At 44.3% G+C, this 18,456-nt stretch overlaps 1 protein-coding gene across 1 annotated transcript; it reads left to right on the forward strand.

The window, feature by feature from the left end:
• The first annotated feature begins 5,319 nt into the window (after positions 1-5,319).
• LOC142297342 (microtubule-associated serine/threonine-protein kinase 4-like) lies at positions 5,320-18,025 on the forward strand. Its single transcript, XM_075341576.1, has 16 exons — positions 5,320-5,547; positions 9,827-9,925; positions 12,016-12,109; positions 12,426-12,496; positions 12,869-12,954; positions 13,289-13,497; positions 13,965-14,103; positions 14,197-14,329; positions 14,475-14,640; positions 14,798-14,899; positions 15,159-15,281; positions 15,434-15,543; positions 15,633-16,291; positions 16,645-16,733; positions 17,583-17,672; positions 17,892-18,025. The coding sequence occupies exons 1-16, from the start codon at positions 5,320-5,322 to the stop codon at positions 18,023-18,025; spliced, it is 2,532 nt and encodes an 843-aa protein (XP_075197691.1).
• The last annotated feature ends 431 nt before the right edge of the window (positions 18,026-18,456 follow it).

Consider the following 18,456-nt stretch of genomic DNA (forward strand, 5'->3'; position numbering starts at 1 on the left):
ATGAGCCTCGGTACAGCACCTGAGAATGGCGCTTCACAATGAAGCCGCCATTTTCAGGGGCAGCTGAGGACTGTTTTTCTCAGCGGGAGGGGCAGAGAATGCTTCAGCCTTATCCCGCTGAGAAGCACAGCCCTCAGTTGCTTGCTTGCATCGGGCTGGACAGTGAAAATACAGCGGAGCACATTTTTTTTTTTTTTTTAAAAAGAATTGTGAAAAAAGAGCTGGGATCCTGTTTTGCCAGCTAAAAGCAAGCAGCCTGTAACTAGCTGCTTTTAGCTGGCAATCCAGAGTCCGGACACAACACGACTACACTGCCACTACTCTACACTACAAAATGGTGAAACTTCCTCTTCCTGAACTATCCTACATCACTTCCTGCGGATTTGTTTGCGAGATCCGCACCAAATCCGCAGGAAAAAGAGCCTGTGGGAACAGACCTGCGGATTTCTTGCGGATTTTACACCTTGCATTGACTTGCATGGGAAAAATCCGCACCAAAATCCGCAACAATAATTGACATGCTGCAGATTTTTCCACATCAAAATCCGCGGCAAATCCGCCGCGGAAAAATCCGCAGCATGGGCACAGCATTTCCAAAATGCCATTGAAATGGCTTGGAAGTGCTGCTGCTGCAGATTTTCGGCAAATCCGCGGTAAATCCGCGGCAAATCCGCGGCAAAATCCGCGGTAAATCCGCAGCGTGGGCACATAGCCTTAGAGCTGTTCACATGTCCATATATTTTGCAGACTGAGTGGTTCTCACAAAATCGTGTAGACATGTGTAGTTTTGATCCTAGGCTCAGATCAAATGCCTTAGGAAAGTTCACACAACCATTTAAAAAAAATAAATAAATTGGCAGGGTTTCATCCAGAAAACTAGGACGACTTTTTTTTTCTCCCTCCCATGTGCAATCCATTGCAATCCATTTTTTTTACAGTGGCAATTATTAATCCCTTCATGACCTGTGACATACCGGTAGATCATAGGCTCTGTGTGTCTTATTAATGCGGGCTCCCACGACAAGCCCGCATGTTACCCCACGTCGACTGATCTGATTAGCCACCATATGCAGCTAACAGGCGAAGTGGATGGAGATCACCGATTCACGCGTGCCTGAATTCCCACGGTCTTTGTGCGAGGCAGGGTTTACATGGAATCTGACATTATTAGAGCTTTTTCCAATAGTATTGCCCTGTTCATTTGGGAGGCAGCAATGCAACAATAAAAAAACGGTTTTCAATGCAATAACATATCAGTGGTAATGGCAATTAATAATTTGTCTAGTTCTTCTCCTACTGTTGGGCTTTTGTTAAGGTACTTTGTTTAGTGGTGCTTTTGCCTTAATGTGTGGGTGGTGGCAGTGCATATACAAGGGGTCGAGAATTCAATTGCTGATTCTCACACTCAATTATGCGGGCGTTACACGAGGCGATCTATCGTGCGATAGATCGTCGGGGTCACGGTTTTCGTGATGCACATCCGGCTTCGTTGGTGACGTCGTTTAGTGTGACACCTCCGAGCGACGCAGAATCGGTCACAAATCGTGAGTCGTGTACACGTCGCTTAGTTTTAAAAAATTGTTTATTTTTCATGGCGTCGGTTGTTCATCGTACCCAGGGTAGCACACATCGCTCCGTGTGACACCCCAGGAACGATGAACACAGCTTACCTGCGTCCCGTGGCACCCGCCGGCTATGCAAAAGGAAGGACGTGGGTGGGATATTTACGTCCCGCTCATCTCCGCCCTTCCGCTTCTATTGGCCGGCCGCTGTGTGACATCGCGGTGACGCCGAACGTACCTCCCCCTTCAGGAAGTGGATGTTCACCGCCCACAGTGAGGTCGCTCAGCAGGTAAGTACGTGAGACGGGGGTTTAACGACTTTGTGCGCCATGGGCAACTAATTGCCCGTGACGCACAAACGACGAGGGTGGGTACGATCGCTCGTGCAATTGCATGATAGATTGTACCGTGTAAAGCCCGCATTACAGTGGGACCGCTTTCAGAGTCTGGTGCCAGATGCAGAGTCTGCCGGCTGCAAATGGCCGGTGGAGTTCTTGGACCTGGGATTCAAGAGTTGGGCTCATTAATTAGAGCGTCCCTTGCAGAGGGTATATGACTGACGTACGAGGCGGCTTGAAGAGAATAGGTGGACTGGAGGCAGGAATTCGGCAAAGGGAAGTCTAACGAGGACTCAGTTGAGGCATTGCTTTGTTGGTTAAGTGGGGTGGTGGCTTGAAAAGATGGTCCCTTTCAAAGGTTAATTGGTTTACGGCAGAATAGCCTTAAAATTTAATTAAATTTGTAAATTTAGGGGACTTGTCGATGTTACAAAACATTTTCTTGTTAGTCAAGCTTTAAGGGGTTTTAGATAAGGGCTTCCTAAGTTGGATACGTGTGGACCAGTTTCCTTTAAACTGCTGGAAGAAGTGGGAGTCTAGCTAGGGTAAGCGTACAACTCCCACTTTGTGGAGACATCATTTTGGCTAGCATTTTCTTGTCATTTTTAGGAGCTATAAGAATAGGATAATTGGGGTCCCCATCGTGGTCAAGGGGAGGCGGTGTATTAGGACAGGATGCTGTCGGATTAGCTGACACCGTTGAGTTTTCGATACGTCATTCAAAAAAAGATCAATTTGGTAGGGGAAAAGGGTTATTCTGGGGGCATTAAGGGGGTCACTTAAAGTGCCCAGTGGAGTGTTTCAGAAGGGATATAGCTTTGGAGGCTAACCGTTCATGCCCATTCCTGAAGCACAGGGACGGGTCTTTCTTTTCTTGATATCAGTTTGTGGCAGTTTTTAGGAAATGTCTAAAAATGTTCGGGCAAGAAGCTGACCTGTTCTCCACTCATTCCTTCCAAATTGGGGCCGCGACAAAGGCAGATATATGGGGCCTTCCTGCTGATGTGATGTAGAAAATAGGAAGGCTTGAGTCCAGGAGGTACAAACTTTATGTTCATCCTCATTTGGTATGAAAGGGGGGAGGGGGCTGGATGGGGGGTTGGGGGGTAAAAGGGGAGGTAATTTTTAAGGCGTTAGTAGTTTAAATGTATAGATTTAAAGTGGAACCTTGGTTTAAGAGTAACTTGGTTTGAGAGCATTTTGCAAGACAAAGCTTTTTACAAATGTGTAACTTGGTTTAAGAGCAATGCTTTGCAAGAAGAGCAAATGTTCACTGTGCACACTTACGGTTCTGTCCTTTCATCGCGCCCTGACCTGCTCTGGAGGCAACTTTCTGTACATATGTACTGTATACTGTACACAATATACTATTGTACAGTACAGTATATACTATATAGCATGTCTATCAGTTTGCATTTGTGGATATAGTATTGTACTTTCTTTCTGCTAACCAGTGCAGCACTTTGTTATACTGTACCTCGAGCACAAAAACAATTTTATTGTAAGCTAACGTGCAGTTTAATTTGCTTTATATGCTTCTTAAGGGGGCTTTACACGCTACGATATCGTTAATGTTTTGTCGTCGGGGTCAAGTTGTTAGTGACGCACATCCGGTGTCATTAACGATATCGCAGCATGTGACACTGACCAGCGACCTTAAGCGACCTCAAAAATGGTGAAAATCGTTCACCATGGAGAGGTCGTCCCAAACTCAAAAATCGGTAAGGGTTGTTTATCCAGGTGGTTCATCGCTCATGCGGCAGCACACATCGCTATGTGTGACACCGCAGGAGGGAGGGACGTCTCCTTACCTGCCGCCGGCCCCAATGTGGAAGGAAGGAGGTGGGCGGGATGTTACGTCCTGCTCATCTCCGCCCCTCCGCTTTGATTGGCCAGACGCTTAGTGACGTTGCGGTGACGTCGCTGTGATGCCGAACGTCCCTCCCCCTTGAGGGAGGGATTGTTCGGCAGTCACAGCGCCGCCGCCTACCAGGTAAGTATGTGTGACGCTGCCGTAGCGATAATGTTCGCTACGGCAGCGATCACAAACAATTGCATGCGCGACGGGGGCGGGTACTTACACGCTCGCTATCGCTACAAATTGCTAGCGATATCGCTACCGTGTAAAGGCCCTTTTACTGTACAGTATTGTGTATTAGTGTACTGTAATAATTTTCTATGAATACAGTACATTATTTTGTATTACTGTAATAAGTTTGTATAAATACAGTAAATATTTTTGGGTTGTGGAACGAATTGTCTGTGTTTCAATTATTTCCTATGGGAAAATTTGCTTTGATATAAGAGTAACTTGTATATATATATATATATATATATATATATATATATATATATATATATATATACACACACACACACACATTCACTATCCGATCACAGTAATCAGTGAACGGGGTCTAATGAAAGGGGTTCCTCCAACTCTTCCGGTGCTGGTCAACTGTCAGTGACCGCTGTCAGCACGGATCTGTCACTGAGTTATTATACAGTGACAGTTTTACTCCATTATGGACATGGATAATGCGGGAACTGACACCTGCTCATGGCGTTCTATGTCTGTCATGAAGAGGATAAATTGATTTTGGTCTCCACAATATAATATTTCGTAATTGACAAAAACAAATGTGTCCATGTAGGGCACAAAGTGACAGTTAAAGGGGTATTCTCATCTCCAAGACCCTATCCCAATATGTACTCAGCGTAATAATAGTAATATTAGCAAATACCTCCAATTAGAAATGTACACCACCTACTACATATTGGTATAGGATACTAGAGATTGGAATACCCCTTTAATTATTGTATGAGCTATTTTCCATAAATGTATGCACATAAGTATGCACCACTAGGAGAAGTCATATATATATATATATATATATATATATATATAAAAAGTGTGAGGGAAAAGAGAATTACTATGTGACTGAAATATAGCTTTTATTGATAAGAATTAAAATCTACTCTTGATAAAACTACAATCTATTTGTGAACCCATAATAGATGGGCACCAGATGATACTGGGTTATCCCACAGTAATGAATTTCTTACGATACAAAACACTACATATAACAAACATAAATATATATTTTTTAGAAAAATAAAAATACCCTATCTGATCATAATATAAAGCCCCCATAGCTCTGTCCTCCATGCCTGCATCTGGTACTAATGCTCAGCCACCTTTTTGCCTCCTTAAGGGTTGCTAGGCAACTTCCTTATAAGGTAAGATGCCTCTTTAAGAATAGAACTCAGGGTTCCATTATGACATCACAATTAAGAATCTCTACTTATACCAATGTTTTCACTCTAATTCTCACTTTGACACTTGTGGTCATTGCTGTTAGTGATAAGCTATATAGCTCTTCATATACAGATCGCGCTTTGCATTACTTTTACTTGAAATGTCTGGAATTTCTCCAGATAACTTTCAGGAGTTAGCACTTCTCCAGGGGATTCTTACCACCTATGACCCTGACTTTGTGCTACCACTACCCTGTGGCATCCTCAGCTTCACATACCGGCTGGTTATGAAGCTAGTGAGTGACTGCCTGACCAAATACAAACATGGTCGAATTAGCTCAGAATATCTTGAGCATTTACAGCAGAACATCAGGACAGCAGTACAAGAGGTAAATAGCAGACAATCTGCACAAATCTTATAAAAATAGTAAGAGTAGAATGTAATAATGGAATAAAAATGTAAGTTTAATCGGTAACAAGTACCCTAATAAGAATAGCCCAAGATCCAAAATTGGGCAGAGTGGCTACTTGAGAAGGGAGAGGGTGGGATCTAAAGGGTTAATTGAATTAGTGGTGGGAAAGTTGTGGTTGTGGAGGAATAGGATTGGTTAACTATTTAAGAACAAGGGAATTTTCCGCTCCCATATTTTCATCACTTTCTTTTAAGAGCCGTAAATTAGTTATATTTCTAGTGACAGACGTGTTAAGAGTTGTTTTTATTACTGTTTTTTTTTGCAAGAAGAGTTGAAGCTGTGAATGGCTCTATTCTTTTTACCATACAATATACTGAAAAACGGGAATAAAATTCCAAGTGTGATGAAATGGTAACAAAAATACAATTCTGGTTTTGCTTTTAAGGCTTTCAATGTGCAGAAAAATGACCTGACAACATTATTCTCCATGTCAGTTTGATAACTGTGATATCAATATAACTAGCGGGCCTAGATCTTGTGAGGATTGGGGGTATTAATGTGGAATATTAGTAACTTACTCCTTGTATCAGTGCACTTCTTGTAGAGTCTCATTTTTAATTAGGTGTTGGTTTTCTCCTGGTTGAGCTCAATCTAACATCTAAAGCTGAGTGTATGTATGTACTGTATGCATGTATGTTTGTATGTGTTTGTGTTTGTCCGCTAAAAGAATTTGCATCGTTGCACGTACAATCACAAAATTTTGCACAGACACTCCATTTGACTTAGGGAACGTCATAGACTATGTTTGGAAGGGAAATTTTAACCCCGTGCTTTACAGTTATTTGCTAAAAAAAACCTGCCTCCATTAAAGTCAATGGAGCTGGGAGCCACGGTGCAGCCAGAACTTCAGAAGAATGTGCATCCATGCCCTTAAGTGGAATGTTGGCGTGTCACAATGCAGCCAGTGAAAGAGACAGAGACAGACAGAGACAGACAAACAAAGAAATAGGGAAAAAGACAGAGACAGACAGAGAAAGAGATAGAGAAACAGACAGGGAAAGAGATAGTGAGACAGACAGAGTCAGACAGGGAAAGAGACAGACAGACAAGGAAAGAGACAGAGAGGGAGACAGACAGACAAGGAGAGAAAGAGAAAGGCAGTTACTATCCCCGGCAATGCCGGGTGCTACAGCTACTTGATATATATAATTGTGGGGTTACCATTGTTGAACTCACCCCAAGATTTAAGTTGTAAAGTTAATAAAGGATGCGGTGACCATTTTACACCAGTCACAAGCAGTCATGTGTCTTATGTACATGTGTCGCTCGGGGATAAGGGGTACTCAGATCCGGGCCACGGGGTCACTTCTGTGGGTATCACGGTGGCGTGACCTGGTCTGTGATCCCAGGCTCCACAGTAAGAAGGGGATTAGGTAAGGGAGATTGTCCGTGACGCCACCCGTGGTGTGCGGTGAGGTAACGGAGCAACGTCGCTGCCGGTAAATGGATCCCGGGGATGGTGGTGGGCAGCAAGGTGGTGATTTCCCTCCACGGGTAGGGTGTTGGTGTCCCGGGACCCCGGTGAGGTGGTGCAGGGAGGAGATGGAGACCGTCTGAGAGCTGTGCGTCCAGTTGGACCGGGGGATGTTGTTACTCACAGTTCGCTTTGCAAGAAAATTCACACAGAGTGAGGAATTAACCAGAAACTGCAGAGTCCGCAGCCTTCGGTACGGAGGGTGTTAGTGTCCCACACACGGTGCAGCAGCCCCAGTTCTTTCCCTGCAGCCAGGTGCCTCTTTCTCCACTCTTTCTCCTCAGCTGGGAACGGGGAGTCCACTCCCCTGCAGTGATCCGGGTCACCCTTGGTACCGGCGGGCCGCTACCCTGCCCCGGCTACCTCTGGCCCCTTCCTCACTAACAGCCTGTCCCGGCCCTTTTGGAGCACGCTTCTGTAGCAGCCCGGGAGCTACAACTCCGGGCTCCTCTCCTTTGTCTCTCTCCACACACTCTGCTCCAGCCCCTCCCCTCCTGCTCTGTTTTGCTCTCACAATGGGGGAGGTGGTTTGTCTTGCTGCACTGGTGTGGGATCAGGTTACCAAGGAGGATTAACTCTTTCTGTGACAACCTGGCTTTGCCAGGGCATCACACACCCCCTTGGTAAAACACAGCCCGTCCTCGGGCTGTCTGGGCACCAACATTTATTGAACTGGAAAAAAGGAAAAATCAACACATTACAATCATACATCTTCCCACATCGGGAGGTACGTTTTCTTAAACTCTAAATATCCTGCCACCCCCCCACCTGCTGTGCAGATGGCCTCCTCCTGAACTTGAGGACGCTGAACAGGGGTGACAGTCCATAAAACAGTCAACTTTAAACTTGCAGGTAGCCATCCATGCTCCGCTACCGTCGCTGCTGCCGCCGCCGCTCCCAGTACGGGGCACGGGTCCCGTGTTCTGCCTCCTGCTCAGAAGCCAGGCCCACTCGGATGCCCTCGGCACCGGCTACAACCGGCCACGCTAACTGCCAAGGGCTCCATCTCTCACTGGCCTGCTCCTCTCTGCAGGTGCACTCCGGCTGCTCCACAGCCGGGACAGGGTACCTGGGAGCGGCTGGCGCCGCATCTGGGGCAGACTTCCGGTCTAGTGTCGCCTCTGCTGTAGCCGGGCGGACTGCCAGGGCCGGCGCCATCACCGTTGCGGCTGGGCGGACTGCCGGAGCCGGCGTCATCACCGTTGCGGCCGGGCGGACTGCCGGAGCCGACGTCATCACCGTTGCGGCCGGGCGGACTGCCGGAGCCGACGTCATCACTGTTGCGGCCGGGCGGACTGCCGGAGCCGGGTGAGATGTCATCGGGGTTGCGGCTACTGCTTGTCCAGGAACGGAATTAGGCAAAGTCCTGGTGTCCCTGCCTTTACAGTCCTGGTCACATGAACTGCAGTTCCTTCCTACTGCTCCCCCTTGGTACTCGGGAGCAGTCCTTCTAGCAAGTTTTTAAAGTGTTCCTTTCGCTTCCGGTCCTCCGGAGCATCACTTCCACCCGCGTTCTCAGGGGGCGGAGCCTCTTTTTCGCGCCCACCACTCGGGGAAGAAGGCGCTGGGCGGGAGATTTTCGCACCCAAAATGGCGGCAAAGATGGCGACTGTCAAAAATTTTGCACCGAAGCACCGCTAACAGTCCAGAACAAGGCGCACTTCCTCCAGGTAACTGGATGGGTAAGGATCCTGTTCGTGATGCCAAAATGTGTCGCCCGGGGATAAGGGGTACTCAGATCCGGGCCACGGGGTCACTTCTGTGGGTATCACGGTGGCATGACCCGGTCTGTGATCCCAGGCTCCACAGTAAGAAGGGGATTAGGTAAGGGAGATTGTCCGTGACGCCACCCGTGGTGTGCGGTGAGGTAACGGAGCACCGCTGCTGCCGGTAAATGGATCCCGGGGATGGTGGTGGGCAGCAAGGTGGTGATTTCCCTCCACGGGTAGGGTGTTGGTGTCCCGGGACCCCGGTGAGGTGATGCAGGGAGGAGAATGAGACCGTCTGAGAGCTGTGTGTCCGGTTGGACCGGGGGATGTTGTTACTCACAGTTCGCTTTGCAAGAAAATTCACACAGAGTCAGGAATTAACCATAAACTGCGGAGTCCGCAGCCTTCGGTATGGAGGGTGTTAGTATCCCACACACGGTGCAGCAGCCCCTGTTCTTTCCCTGCAGCCAGGTGCCTCTTTCTCCACTCTTTCTCTTTCTCCTCAGCCGGGAACGGGGAGTCCACTCCCCTGCAGTGATCCGGGTCACCCTTGGTACCGGCGGGCCGCTACCCTGCCCCGGCTACCTTTGGCCCCTTCCTCACTAACAGCCTGTCCCGGCCCTTTTGGAGCACGCTTCTGTAGCAGCCTGGGAGCTACAACTCCGGGCTCCTCTCCTGTGTCTCTCTCCACACACTCTGCTCCAGCCCCTCCCCTCTGCTCTGTTTTGCTCTCACAATGGGGGAGGTGGTTTGTCCTGCTGCACTGGTGTAGGATCAGGTTACCAAGGAGGATTAACTCTTTCTGTGACAACCTGGCTTTGCCAGGGCGTCACATACATACACTGGGTATGGCGGATAGACGAGGAGATTTAATGGTTTACAAGTTACCGGATCCCTTCTCAGCTCCCAATATAAGCATTTTAGTGCAGATAGGAGTAAGATGGTGACATAAATGGCCTCCTCCATTCTGAACTTTCTCTCATGATTTTCTTGTTTATTTTCATCTCTATAGGCTGAAAAATCCCAAAGTGGAGAATTGGCCTTTATTAAACAACTGGCTGAAAATGTCCTGATGGTACTAGAGTACCCATTCTGCCGACTGGAGCATCAGGTAAGGATCCATCATCTTCTATATCTCATGTCATTGTTGTCTGATGTTCTCCAGATTTCCACTCATGTAGCAGAAGGTCAGATTTATGATGTTTACTTACGTTCTACATTTGGTTCCAGGCAGACACAGGGTATCATATGACAGCCTGTCTCCGCGGCTCCATCTGTGATGGCAGTCTGTACTCAGCGGTGCGGAGTTTGTATTTATGCTTCTGTCTCGCTCGGTCATCACAATCTTCCTTCTTATCAATGCTGCAGTTCTGGGAAGTTATTAGAGAACAGTTGTATATACAGTTAGGTCCAGAAATATTTGGACCTAATATCGTTTACAAAAACATGTTCAGATATACAATTATATATATAATATGGGCTGAAAGTGCACACTCCCAGCTGCAATATGAGAGTTTTCACATCCAAATCGGAGAAAGGGTTTAGGAATCATAGCTCTGTAATGCATAGCCTCCTCTTTTTCAAGGGACCAAAAGTAATTGGACAAGGGATTCTAAGGGCTGCAATTAACTCTGAAGGCTTCTCCCTTGTTAACCTGTAATCAATTAAGTAGTTAAAAGGTCTGGGGTTGATTACAGGTGTGTGGTTTTGCATTTGGAAGCTGTTGCTGTGACCAGACAACATGCGGTCTAAGGAACTCTCAATTGAGGTGAAGCAAAACATCCTGAGGCTGAAAAAAAAGAAAAAATCCATCAGAGAGATAGCAGACATGCTTGGAGTAGCAAAATCAACAGTCGGGTACATTCTGAGAAAAAAGGAATTGACTGGTGCTTGGGAACTCAAAAAGGCCTGGGCGTCCACGGATGACAACAGTGGTGGATGATCGCCGCATACTTTCTTTGGTGAAGAAGAACCCGTTCACAACATCAACTGAAGTCCAGAACACTCTCAGTGAAGTAGGTGTATCTGTCTCTAAGTCAACAGTAAAGAGAAGACTCCATGAAAGTAAATACAAAGGGTTCACATCTAGATGCAAACCATTCATCAATTCCAAAAATAGACAGGCCAGAGTTAAATTTGCTGAAAAACACCTCATGAAGCCAGCTCAGTTCTGGAAAAGTATTCTATGGACAGATGAGACAAAGATCAACCTGTACCAGAATGATGGGAAGAAAAAAGTTTGGAGAAGAAAGGGAACGGCACATGATCCAAGGCACACCACATCCTCTGTAAAACATGGTGGAGGCAACGTGATGGCATGGGCATGCATGTCTTTCAATGGCACTGGCTCACTTGTGTTTATTGATGACATAACAGCAGACAAGAGTAGCCGGATGAATTCTGAAGTGTACCGGGATATACTTTCAGCCCAGATTCAGCCAAATGCCGCAAAGTTGATCGGACGGTACTTCATAGTACAGATGGACAATGACCCCAAGCATACAGCCAAAGCTACCCAGGAGTTCATGAGTGCAAAAAAGTGGAACATTCTGCAATGGCCAAGTCAATCACCAGATCTTAACCCAATTGAGCATGCATTTCACTTGCTCAAATCCAGACTTAAGACGGAAAGACCCACAAACAAGCAAGACCTGAAGGCTGCGGCTGTAAAAGCCTGGCAAAGCATTAAGAAGGAGGAAACCCATCGTTTGGTGATGTCCATGGGTTCCAGACTTAAGGCAGTGATTGCCTCCAAAGGATTCGCAACAAAATATTGAAAATAAAAATATTTTGTTTGGATTTGGTTTATTTGTCCAATTACTTTTGACCTCCTAAAATGTGGAGTGTTTGTAAAGAAATGTGTACAATTCCTACAATTTCTATCAGATATTTTTGTTCAAACCTTCAAATTAAACGTTACAATCTGCACTTGAATTCTGTTGTAGAGGTTTCATTTCAAATCCAATGTGGTGGCATGCAGAGCCCAACTCGCGAAAATTGTGTCACTGTCCAAATATTTCTGGACCTAACTGTACAAGTCCATTATATATTAATGTACATTTACTAGAGGGAGCGACCGGGTATCGTTCGTCCCATACTGAAATTATTAAGTAAATCCAGGTTTAGTCCTTCCTGCCTTATATACAAGGTAATTTAGTATTTCTCAAATTTTATATTAATTGTATATATTATATCCATCAGGAAACATCAGAAGGTGACTCCGAAGAAGGGCAGAACCTAAATATCCCTGACTGTGATACCAGTCAGAAGGGGCTTAATACTGATCTGATAGAAGGTAAGCTGGTCACCAATATTTTACATTCAAATGTCAGTCAAGTAATAGAGACTGGCAGAGAATATGCAGATTTACTCTTCATCCTCTGTATGAGGCCGATAGCTGCTCAAGAACCCCCTATAGAGAATAATGGAGGGCACTCATATAATTCTGCTTCTTTCCTTTGGGCTTTTCTCAGCTTTAATATATAAAAAGAGGCTCATGAGTCCCCGATCATATCATTGTTGGGAATTCAATCAAATCTGCAGCAATCACATATTTATCTACTGATATAGACTATTACATGACATCTCTTCATTATTTATCATTATTTTAGGAACATCTGTGCCGGCAAATACTGAACGTGGAATATGTGAGACACCAGAGATCGTCCACGAATCTGCCAGTGTAAGTATCAGAGGGATGTCTGTATAAAGATGACGGGGTACAAATTACACGTCCCATATTGTATCCCATATTACAATGGGATGTCTCTGTTCTTCATGTAGATCAGACCTATTATATGTGATAATGGCATTATTCCTGCCTCCTCTGTGTGATGACCCTCGCCATCTCTCTACAGTATAATAATATATGTATATGGAGGATACAACCCTTTAATATATGAGTGTCTGTGGAGGGTCCGTCTTGTATGACGTTCTCCACATCTGCTGCAGTGTAATCAGCGGGATATAATATAGACGGAAGATGTTCCTGCATCTGGAGCTTTTATTTTTCTGTAGTTTCTATGACCTAATATAATTTCTTATTAATTTTTAGGCCGCGAGTGGATCCTTAAATGTGATGAGAAGTCCTTGTAAGAGCGACTTTGATCCGATCAAGCTCATCAGCTTTGGAGGTTTTGGGTGAGCATTTCTTCAATATATTTATTTCCCTGGACTTCTTATGACGATGCCTATGTCTCTGTGTTCTGCTCATGCAATGTTCCCACAGAGAAATTAGGAGTCGATATCACTGTCCACATCTGTTACTATTCAGGACAGGTGGGACGGATTGTGGATGGGGACCTCCTATAGGTGATCATTTATGGAGTGTTAGTTTATGTATTTGTAGACACGGATTTCTTGAAATGGTCTCACATCTAGTATTATTCATTAGTACAGAAGATCATTTGATGAGGTCTACAGACAGATTATTAATAACAATTGATAATTAATCATGGATTTTCCTCCTCTCCAGTGCCGTCCACTTAGTGCGCCATAAAGACACAAAGCAGATCTGCGCCATGAAGAAAATGGACAAGCAGAACCTGAATGATAGATGGAGTCTTGAACAAGCCTTTCTGGAGAGGGACATCTCAGCAATTGCGGATTGTCCCTTTCTGGTCTCCATGTTCTGCTCCTTTCCTACTAAACGACATCTTTGTATGGTGATGGAGTATGCACCAGGTAGGACACATCCGTTGTATCTATATACTGCCCACGTCTGCTTAATCCTTATATACACCCAGACTGTGACCACATGGGTGATTACATGTCCGCACAGCATTTACTATAAGGTATCTATTACCAAGATGCCTGAAAACTCATTGATCTCTGTTAAATCCCCGAGTGTATGTCCTGACTGAGCATGGCGGCAATTTCTGATGAGGATAAAAGCATAACTTGTTTATATTTGAGCAGTTTTTATAGATGGAAACTTTCGCAGAGAAATACATGAGGCTTCTAGATGGGGCCGGGCTCTATCCCTGTGTATAGGGTATCTCTGTAGTATACACTATATGCTGTGCATTATACAGTTTATCTCTATATATGATTTCCTGTTCCAATATCTCTGATTATTTCTCATTCACCCTCATCATGTGTAATTTACATTGTAACAACCCCTCACCTGTGATATTTGGTTTCTCGTGTAGGAGGAGACTGTGCCAGTCTCCTAAGGAACAAAGGTACTTTTCCTAACGCCTTGGCTCAGTTGTACATTGCAGAAACAGTTGTCGCTGTGGAATATCTGCATAGCCATGGTGTGGTGCACAGAGACCTGAAGCCTCAGAAGTAAGTGACCCCTGTATTATAATGAAGGGGAAGAAAGTTACAGATTGTTATAGAGTCTATGGGTTATTACTGACGCCATCTTTTCATTCACAGCCTCGTGATAACAGCTACAGGACATATTAAAGTCACTGATTATGGGCTTTCAAAACTCGGCGTCATGAGACCAACGTCCAACGTCTACAAGGCTCGAACTAAGCATATCGTCAAAGAGTTCCGTGATAAAGAGGTCGGCTTTACTTACAGGATCTTGTACTTTACAGATCTCTTCTCTTTCTCCTTATCTGATCATTTCTCATTTAGACGTTTCCTTTGATGTTATTTGTTGCAATGATATTTATTGATCTTCATCCCTTGTTTTTGTTTGTTTCCAGACGGTTGGCACGGTTACCTACATGGCCCCAGAAGTCATCCTATTGAAAGGATACGGAAGACCTGTAGACTGGTGGTCATTAGGGATCATTCTATATACATTCTTTTTAGGATATGAACCATTTAATGGGGCTACCAAGATGGATATTATGCGCAGGATCGTCTATGGTGAGTAACGTAATCTGAATGCCATGTGATGTCTCTGTTATTTGCTTTGATTTGTTCTGTGCCCAAGTTTCAATTTTGTTAAGAAAAATGTTTTTTTTTTTCATGAAAATGAATGCAGATGTTTTACTTTCTGTAATACTTGCTTTTTATATAACAGCTGACATACCTTGGACATTTAATGAATACTGTCCTCCACCAAAAGCTAAAGAATTAATCATTGCGCTGCTCCGAAAAAAACCTGCACATCGACTTGGGACAGGTAATATTATTATTAATGACTTATTAATGACTTATTACACCTCACTGACCAGACAAATGACCGTGTCCATGAGGACCAGCACTGGGGGTCTCTACTCCACCTACTTGTCCATTCCCCATTCCTCATACTATGACTTTCACTACATTTCCTTCATGTCTGGCTCTGTTTTATCTTCAGATCAGAATAACATAAACTGTGCAGATATAGAGACGTTTCTCCGACAATGACTGTTATTTTCATTCTTGTCTTCCTTTTCCAGGAGGGGCAAATGAGATCAAAATGCATCCATTCCTGCAGGACTTGGACTTTGACAATCTGCTAAGTCAGAAACCCGTGTTCGTTCCTGATCTAAAGTCAGATCTGGACACCCGCTACTTTAACAGTAAGTAACATGAGACGTCTTCAGTAGAAAACGGCTGTGTGTCTTGTCTTTCATTTTGTGTGACAATCAGCTCTCATCATTATTAGTGATAGCATGGTGACTGTCTGACCAAGTCTTATGCTAATAATCTCTTATAACACATTACTTTGCAGCTCGCTATATGAAAAACAAACATGTGGATTCAGATGAGGAGGACACCAGTGAGGATAATGAGTGGCCAGAAGTCCAACATTTTGTTTCACCTTATCAAAGGTTTTGTAAAGTAAGTATATGGCCAAAAGAAATTATAAACCCTATAGTTATAAAAACGTTTTAAAATAAATCTATCTTATATTTCTTCATTTATTTTAGCTACATATCACCAATACTGAGAGGATGACCAAAGAACAGCCTATGTCACCTCCAGGGTGTTCCATAACCAATACTGAGAGGATGACCAAAGAAGAGCCTGTGTCACCTCCAGGGGGTCCCATAACCAATACTGAGAGGATGACCAAAGAAGAGCCTGTGTCACCTCCAGGGGGTTCCATAACCAATACTGAGAGGTTGACCAAACAAGAGCCTGTGTCACCTCCAGGGGGTTCCATAACCAATACTGAGAGGATGACCAAAGAAGAGCCTGTGTCACCTCCAGTAGATTCCATAACCAATACTGAGAGGATGACCAAAGAAGAGCCTGTGTCACCTCCAGGGGGTTCCATAACCAATACTGAGAGGTTGACCAAAGAACAGCCTGTGTCACCTCTAGGGGGTTCCATAACCAATACTGAGAGGATGACTAAAGAGACTATGTCACCTCCAGAGTGTTCCATAACCAATACTGAGAGGTTGACCAAAGAAGAGCCTTTGTCACCTCCAGAGGGTTCCATAACCAATACTGAGAGGATGACTAAAGAAGAGCCTGTGTCACCTCCAGGGGGTTCCATAACCAATACTGAGAGGATGACCAAAAAAGAGCCTTTGTCACCTCCAGGGAGTTCCGTAGGGGACAGTGACAAACCCTCAGACATGTGAGTAGATTATTATTATTATTATTATTATTATTAATAATTATTATTATTACTATTATTATGTGATTTACAAGGGACGAGAAACACAAATATAAATCCAGCATCCACCGCCCCATGATTGCTGATCTCTGTAGTTCTGGATTGTGAGAACACTGTAATAACAGCTGAATATGGAGACCAGACATTCATTTCCAGTTCAATACAATATTACTAGTTGAGTAAATTATTTCTTGTAGAATGGGGTCCTGAGTGGGGAATCTCTTCCGTGTTTTCCTAATTGGCCTCACAGGCAGGCACCCGTTCTTCTATATTGTTTTTATTTGTAATTTACTTGACTTTCTTCTATCAAACAGACAGAAAGAATCTTCACTTTCCAAATCTGATGGTGGGAATCAGTGTTTCCCTGTCAATAACATTGCGGCATCCTCGCCCTCCGTCTCAGGTATGTACAGATATATAGATCATCCTATTATTTATCTACTCTCTTATATAGCGCTTTTAATTCCACCGCACCTTACAGACATGATCATCACTGTCCCCAGTGGGGTTCCCAATTTACATTCCCTATCAGTATGTCTTCGTAGTGTGGGAGGAAACCAGAGAATCCGGAGGATACCCACGGATTATACGGGAAGAACGTACAAACTCCTTGCAGATGTCCTTAGCCTATAATCCAAAAGTTTGATGTGAATCTGCACATGAAGGATCAGGAAATTACTTACTTTATTCCTGTTGCCCCTCTGAATTTCATTTATCTTTGTGGGGGGTATATAAAATTCCCCATACGTTTCCAGAGTTATTGGGCCTTTATATTTCTTGCAATTGTTTATGGTCTTTACCAAGGGGGTGTGGCACACAGGATTCTTTGCAGGCGTGTCTTCAGAGACTTCTCATTATTGAACTATTAGCCACGCCCCTATGGTAAACACCATAAAAATTAGCACAAAAAATATATCTCTGATCTGAAAAGGGGATGGTAACAAATAACAACCAGCAAACTCAGGGGAGAGCGGGAATAAGAGAAAGGTGAATCCTGGACACTTTTCACCTGGTGACGAGTCCTCTATAAAGTTACACTGAAGGTTTATGGAACTGATTATATAATAACACTGTGTCCTGCTGCAAGTAATGTCATATTAATAAGTGGACATAGATCCTTGGGGAGACACCACATGGCGGCACACAGAATAGTGATAGGTGCATATTAATCAGGTCACATAACTCTATGAAGATAAAAAAGCTAATCTTTTAGGAATTTATAACCAACATTTATTTCTGACTTTTTGATTAGAATCTCCAGTTCAGAAGGGAAGAAGATCTGCTCTAAAACTGAGAAAACAGCAAAAAACAGAGACCGCAGAAGAGGGGGAGAGAAGGCGAGGTAAGTGTGACCATAAGCTCCATGTTGTGTGATGTCAGTGAGAATTCATGTGGAGCAGATGTGATCAGTGGTGGGATTGTCACATGTATGATGGCTGACAATGGTCCCATACCTGCATATGGAGAAGGTTCCTCTACTGTCCGGTCACAGTGACACCACTGTACTATCCTCTAATATGGAGTCCCATTACTTACACCAGTTTTTAATTTCTTCTTACAGGTTCTATCTTCCGCCGGATGATATCATCCTGCCGGCGTAGATTATCCAGGGCTGCTCGCGCTGTCAGAGAAAGCTGCATTTTTGCCTGCTGTCAGCATGGCTCCATAGTCATCACAGAAGACCCCCACATCTAGCGCCCTGAAGAAATTACAGCACATTCACCATCAATACTGTGCTTGTATAGAAGAACTTGTACCATCTATGGGCAGCACGGTGACTCAGTGGTTAGCACTGTAGTCTTGCAGGAATGGGGTTCTTGGTTCAAATCCCACCAAGGACAACAACTGCAAGGAGTTTGTATGTTCTCCCCGTGTTTGCGTGGGTTTCCTCCGGGTTCTCCGGTTTCCTCCCACAATCCAAAGATATACTGATAGGGAATTTACATTGTGAGCCCCCAGAAAAATGAATACAAATTTAAAATTGATTTATTCTTTTAACTTAATTATTACCAATTTATTACTTAATTATTAATGGCATATCAATACTATACATATCATAAATATGTGATGGGTTGGACACTAGAGATGAGCAAGTATGGAAATAGTCGTATTCGCGATACTCGTAA

Source organism: Anomaloglossus baeobatrachus, chromosome 3, assembly GCF_048569485.1.
Source record: "Anomaloglossus baeobatrachus isolate aAnoBae1 chromosome 3, aAnoBae1.hap1, whole genome shotgun sequence".
Lineage (NCBI taxonomy): Eukaryota > Metazoa > Chordata > Amphibia > Anura > Aromobatidae > Anomaloglossus > Anomaloglossus baeobatrachus.